This window comes from Vombatus ursinus, unplaced genomic scaffold (assembly GCF_900497805.2).
Source record: "Vombatus ursinus unplaced genomic scaffold, bare-nosed wombat genome assembly UNPS02007237.1, whole genome shotgun sequence".
In the NCBI taxonomy this organism is placed as follows: domain Eukaryota; kingdom Metazoa; phylum Chordata; class Mammalia; order Diprotodontia; family Vombatidae; genus Vombatus; species Vombatus ursinus.
This window is the reverse complement of record NW_020947015.1, coordinates 1-6,956: the sequence shown is the minus strand read 5'-3', so window position 1 is coordinate 6,956 and position 6,956 is coordinate 1. Positions and strand designations below refer to the sequence as shown.

General features: G+C 46.3%; 1 protein-coding gene across 1 annotated transcript; it reads right to left on the bottom strand.

The window, feature by feature from the left end:
• Positions 1-3,224: 3,224 nt before the first annotated feature.
• LOC114033449 (acid-sensing ion channel 3-like) lies at positions 3,225-4,813 on the bottom strand (the record flags this gene model as incomplete). The annotated part of the gene is made up of 3 exons (XM_027848949.1): positions 3,225-3,437; positions 3,830-3,957; positions 4,663-4,813. Coding segments are annotated over 3 exons (492 nt in total), but the record flags the coding sequence as incomplete, so codon positions are not given.
• Positions 4,814-6,956: the final 2,143 nt, after the last annotated feature.

Genomic DNA, 6,956 nt, shown 5'->3' with positions numbered 1-6,956 from the left:
CTTCCTTCTCAACTGTAACTTTAGCTTAACCTGACCTCATTTTCTCATAACCACCTATTCCCACACACACCTCAACCCAACCTCACCCCTCTCTCCCCACCTTAATTTACACATCAGCCTCCCTGATAATTCTCCACAATGTAGGGCCATACCCCTGCCCAAGGCCCTAAGTGGTACAGCCTACATTATTCTTTGATGGGTTAGGTGGTCATCTATATGGCATAATTTGGGTGACACTAGGAAGATCCCCCACCCCCAAATATCTTCTCTACTGGACTGCACAATGCCTGAAATAACAGTCAAAGTAAATATTCATCTTGATTATCTTGTTATTTTTCCTTCAGGTTAAATATTACCTTCTTTGGGGAGGGGGGGAGGGTACTCTCTTACTGTGCAAACTCCCCGGGAGGGACAAACTAAAATATAAACTCCAAATATGGTAATAATAATAATTCATATTTCTATAGCATTTTAAAGTTTACACTGAACTTTCTTCATTGTAACTCTGTAAGAAGGGTACTATCACCATTTTGCAGATGATGAAACAGTCTCAGAGAAGTTAGATGACTTGCCTAAGGTGGTAAGTGTATTAAGCTAGTAAGTGTCTTGCACAGTGCCTATTACACATACAAGACACCATGCTGGACTGTGGCATGTGAAGCCTCTGATCTTATAATGAAAATGAGTGTATGAGATGCTCCCCACCCTGCCCCACTCCTATACCTCAATAATCTACACTAACAGCTTGAGAGCACTCAGTCCCTAGGGGGTAAAAGAAAAGAAGCGCTGAAAAAGTAGGGGAAGAAAATCACAGGGTAGGAAGCAATCACCAAAGACAGACAGGCCCTGGACCCAGAGTTTCTCAAAGATCAGGGGCAGACTGAGCAGTTCCTACCCCCTTCCCTACTTCCTCGGGCCTCTGTTTCCTTTCAAACTGGCCTGTTGGTATCATTTACTTTCCCTGGGAAGAAGCAGAACTCAGGACTGGGGAGATTTGGAACATCCCCTTGGACTCTGCCACACTGGGCACAGTGAGATGAGGGCTGGTTCCAAGAGCATCTGGCATCTAGGAAATGCTTTCCCTACCCTCAGGGCAGGGGGTTTTCAGGGGGTAGCCTGGAATGGAATGAAATATTTCCTTTTAGCCCAAAAGATTACTTTCACATTCTAAACCCACCGTCCCCACAAAACCCATATAAAGATCCTAGTGGCTATTGACCACTTCCTGCTTGTGTGCACTTGCCTCCTACCTGCAAAATAATATTGATAATACAAATCTACATTGATATAGTACTTTTGTGTGTAACAACCGCAGAGAAAGTTGTAAACATGCAACTATTATTTCCTTCATTTTATAAATGGCTCAAGGAGGGCGAATGAGCTTCAGAGTTGTGAACTTTGCTGTATAAATATTATTATTTAGGGAGACAAGATCCCTGGTGGACCTAGCCCAGCCTTCTCAGGGATGGGGGATAATGGTAGGCATCTGAAGGTCAAATGGCATCTTATCCTTCTAACACCTTAGAAACAACATAGCTAGAAGCTAAAAGCTAATATAGTTAGGGCACACATTGGAGTTAAGTGGTGTGTGTGTGTGTGTGCTTGCATGTATGTGCAGTAGGATTCAGAAGCTGGGCTACCTCTAGGGGCTACCTTTTCTTGTTCCCCAATATCACTGTAGTACTTCCCCTATTCCTGCTGTCTGTCTTCCTTTTCTCCCCCAGATCTTCACCAGAATGGGCCAGTGTTTCATCTTTAATTCAGGAATTGATGGAGCTGAGCTCCTCAGTACTCCTAAAGGAGGTGCTGGCAATGGACTGGAGATCATGTTGACAGTGCAGCAGGATGAATACCTGCCAGTGTGGAGGGACTCAGGTATGTGACACAGCAGCCAAGAGAGATGGGGGATAGGTATGGAAGCTCTGAGAGAGAAGGACTGGGAGACTGGGAGGGGATGGATACAGTGGGTGAGAAATAGGGATGATGCATCAGTAATGGGGAAGGAGAACAGGTATGAAAGTATGGGACAGAACACAGTAACAGGGAAGAAAAAAGAATGAAGGACTGAGGCTAGGGGAAAAGGTTAAGGAGCTGGGAAAGGGCTAGGTATGGGTTATCAGACTCGTTCCTAGCCTGTGAGACTGAAATTAGAGGGGTCAAGCATGCCAATCTCCCATTTCATCCTTGATGACCCTGTCAAAGTCAGAATCTTCATCTGATGGGAAGCTGAGAGTATGAAGGAGAGAGAAAGGGAATCAATTGAATCTTGGGTTGGAAGATGAGGCTAGTGTGAAGCTGACCTTGATTGGCAGTTCTTATACCATGTTTTCATAAAAATGATGGGGAAACAAGTGAAGGAGACAGGACTCTAGTAAAAGTCGCTACCTGTTGGATAGGGAGTTGGGGGGGAGGGGGCCCATAGTATAGCCTGGGGACTAGGGCAAGGGCTTTCCCTCTCCTTAGATGAGATAGTCACTCAAAACAGAAGTGTCCTTAGGAGGAATCCAAAGGATTCCCAATGGGGACAAAGTATCAGTGGGAAAATGAGCTTCTACTCCCCCCATCCTCTCCCTATTCCAGAACAAACTCCATATGAGGCAGGGATTCGAGTGCAGATTCATAGTCAAGATGAGCCGCCCATCATTGACCAGCTTGGCTTTGGGGTTGCTCCAGGCTACCAGACCTTTGTGTCCTGTCAAAAGCAGCAAGTATCCTCTGCCCTGGTTCCAATACCCTGACCTCAATACCCTGCCTCCTCCTGTCCAAAGCCTTCAATCTCTAGCACCTCAGAACCACCCCTCCAAATTTCCCAGTTCTCAATTTTTCTGACTCTTGAAATCTTCTCCAACCTTCTGACTCTACATTAATTCCTCGTCACTTCCCTGTTCTGTCCCCATCCAGATACTCCAGAGATGGCCTAACCAGCCTAACCATCTCTCCAGGACAGAGGGCATTTTGCCTCTTTTGTGTGTGTGTGTGTCTCTCTGTCTCTGTCTCTGTCTCTGTCTCTGTCACTCTCTCTCTCACACACACACACACACACACACAACCCTCTAGTTCCATCTCTTTCCCACCTCCTCCTTAACGCCTTTTCTGCTACAGCTGTTGTTCCTGCCACAGCCCTGGGGTAACTGTAGCTCTGTGCTCCCGAGTCCTGACTTCGACATGGGTCCTCCTGATCTAAGCCCCATCCTGTCTCTGACTTCCGGCCCTCCCAACTCTTATCATGACCCCTTACCAGGCATGTACATCATCCGGCAGCCACACTTCCGAGACAAGAATCGAGTCTCACAGACCTGGCGACAGCCTGAGAGGCTGTAGACTGACCTAGGGCCTGGGCTGGGACTGGATGGGCTTAGATCAGGAGGACCCATGTCGAAGTCAGGACTCGGGAGCACAGAGCTACAGTTACCCCAGGGCTGTGGCAGGAACAACAGCTGTAGCAGAAAAGGCGTTAAGGAGGAGGTGGGAAAGAGATGGAACTAGAGGGTTGTGTGTGTGTGTGTGTGTGTGAGAGAGAGAGTGACAGAGACAGAGACAGAGACAGAGACAGAGAGACACACACACACACAAAAGAGGCAAAATGCCCTCTGTCCTGGAGAGATGGTTAGGCTGGTTAGGCCATCTCTGGAGTATCTGGATGGGGACAGAACAGGGAAGTGACGAGGAATTAATGTAGAGTCAGAAGGTTGGAGAAGATTTCAAGAGTCAGAAAAATTGAGAACTGGGAAATTTGGAGGGGTGGTTCTGAGGTGCTAGAGATTGAAGGCTTTGGACAGGAGGAGGCAGGGTATTGAGGTCAGGGTATTGGAACCAGGGCAGAGGATACTTGCTGCTTTTGACAGGACACAAAGGTCTGGTAGCCTGGAGCAACCCCAAAGCCAAGCTGGTCAATGATGGGCGGCTCATCTTGACTATGAATCTGCACTCGAATCCCTGCCTCATATGGAGTTTGTTCTGGAATAGGGAGAGGATGGGGGGAGTAGAAGCTCATTTTCCCACTGATACTTTGTCCCCATTGGGAATCCTTTGGATTCCTCCTAAGGACACTTCTGTTTTGAGTGACTATCTCATCTAAGGAGAGGGAAAGCCCTTGCCCTAGTCCCCAGGCTATACTATGGGCCCCCTCCCCCCCAACTCCCTATCCAACAGGTAGCGACTTTTACTAGAGTCCTGTCTCCTTCACTTGTTTCCCCATCATTTTTATGAAAACATGGTATAAGAACTGCCAATCAAGGTCAGCTTCACACTAGCCTCATCTTCCAACCCAAGATTCAATTGATTCCCTTTCTCTCTCCTTCATACTCTCAGCTTCCCATCAGATGAAGATTCTGACTTTGACAGGGTCATCAAGGATGAAATGGGAGATTGGCATGCTTGACCCCTCTAATTTCAGTCTCACAGGCTAGGAACGAGTCTGATAACCCATACCTAGCCCTTTCCCAGCTCCTTAACCTTTTCCCCTAGCCTCAGTCCTTCATTCTTTTTTCTTCCCTGTTACTGTGTTCTGTCCCATACTTTCATACCTGTTCTCCTTCCCCATTACTGATGCATCATCCCTATTTCTCACCCACTGTATCCATCCCCTCCCAGTCTCCCAGTCCTTCTCTCTCAGAGCTTCCATACCTATCCCCCATCTCTCTTGGCTGCTGTGTCACATACCTGAGTCCCTCCACACTGGCAGGTATTCATCCTGCTGCACTGTCAACATGATCTCCAGTCCATTGCCAGCACCTCCTTTAGGAGTACTGAGGAGCTCAGCTCCATCAATTCCTGAATTAAAGATGAAACACTGGCCCATTCTGGTGAAGATCTGGGGGAGAAAAGGAAGACAGACAGCAGGAATAGGGGAAGTACTACAGTGATATTGGGGAACAAGAAAAGGTAGCCCCTAGAGGTAGCCCAGCTTCTGAATCCTACTGCACATACATGCAAGCACACACACACACACACCACTTAACTCCAATGTGTGCCCTAACTATATTAGCTTTTAGCTTCTAGCTATGTTGTTTCTAAGGTGTTAGAAGGATAAGATGCCATTTGACCTTCAGATGCCTACCATTATCCCCCATCCCTGAGAAGGCTGGGCTAGGTCCACCAGGGATCTTGTCTCCCTAAATAATAATATTTATACAGCAAAGTTCACAACTCTGAAGCTCATTCGCCCTCCTTGAGCCATTTATAAAATGAAGGAAATAATAGTTGCATGTTTACAACTTTCTCTGCGGTTGTTACACACAAAAGTACTATATCAATGTAGATTTGTATTATCAATATTATTTTGCAGGTAGGAGGCAAGTGCACACAAGCAGGAAGTGGTCAATAGCCACTAGGATCTTTATATGGGTTTTGTGGGGACGGTGGGTTTAGAATGTGAAAGTAATCTTTTGGGCTAAAAGGAAATATTTCATTCCATTCCAGGCTACCCCCTGAAAACCCCCTGCCCTGAGGGTAGGGAAAGCATTTCCTAGATGCCAGATGATCTTGGAACCAGCCCTCATCTCACTGTGCCCAGTGTGGCAGAGTCCAAGGGGATGTTCCAAATCTCCCCAGTCCTGAGTTCTGCTTCTTCCCAGGGAAAGTAAATGATACCAACAGGCCAGTTTGAAAGGAAACAGAGGCCCGAGGAAGTAGGGAAGGGGGTAGGAACTGCTCAGTCTGCCCCTGATCTTTGAGAAACTCTGGGTCCAGGGCCTGTCTGTCTTTGGTGATTGCTTCCTACCCTGTGATTTTCTTCCCCTACTTTTTCAGCGCTTCTTTTCTTTTACCCCCTAGGGACTGAGTGCTCTCAAGCTGTTAGTGTAGATTATTGAGGTATAGGAGTGGGGCAGGGTGGGGAGCATCTCATACACTCATTTTCATTATAAGATCAGAGGCTTCACATGCCACAGTCCAGCATGGTGTCTTGTATGTGTAATAGGCACTGTGCAAGACACTTACTAGCTTAATACACTTACCACCTTAGGCAAGTCATCTAACTTCTCTGAGACTGTTTCATCATCTGCAAAATGGTGATAGTACCCTTCTTACAGAGTTACAATGAAGAAAGTTCAGTGTAAACTTTAAAATGCTATAGAAATATGAATTATTATTATTACCATATTTGGAGTTTATATTTTAGTTTGTCCCTCCCGGGGAGTTTGCACAGTAAGAGAGTACCCTCCCCCCCTCCCCAAAGAAGGTAATATTTAACCTGAAGGAAAAATAACAAGATAATCAAGATGAATATTTACTTTGACTGTTATTTCAGGCATTGTGCAGTCCAGTAGAGAAGATATTTGGGGGTGGGGGATCTTCCTAGTGTCACCCAAATTATGCCATATAGATGACCACCTAACCCATCAAAGAATAATGTAGGCTGTACCACTTAGGGCCTTGGGCAGGGGTATGGCCCTACATTGTGGAGAATTATCAGGGAGGCTGATGTGTAAATTAAGGTGGGGAGAGAGGGGTGAGGTTGGGTTGAGGTGTGTGTGGGAATAGGTGGTTATGAGAAAATGAGGTCAGGTTAAGCTAAAGTTACAGTTGAGAAGGAAGGGGAGATGGCTCTGTTTGTCTACAAGTTTGGCACAGAATATTAGAGAAGCAGTTTGGGGACAATTTGTCTTCTTATCCCTAACACCTCAATCTTGGGAGCTGATGAGGTGAAAAACCATTTCATGATATCACCACGTCATGATGTGCATACACTTGAGAGCATCAACACTTCCTTCTCAACTGTAACTTTAGCTTAACCTGACCTCATTTTCTCATAACCACCTATTCCCACACACACCTCAACCCAACCTCACCCCTCTCTCCCCACCTTAATTTACACATCAGCCTCCCTGATAATTCTCCACAATGTAGGGCCATACCCCTGCCCAAGGCCCTAAGTGGTACAGCCTACATTATTCTTTGATGGGTTAGGTGGTCATCTATATGGCATAATTTGGGTGACACTAGGAAGATCCCCC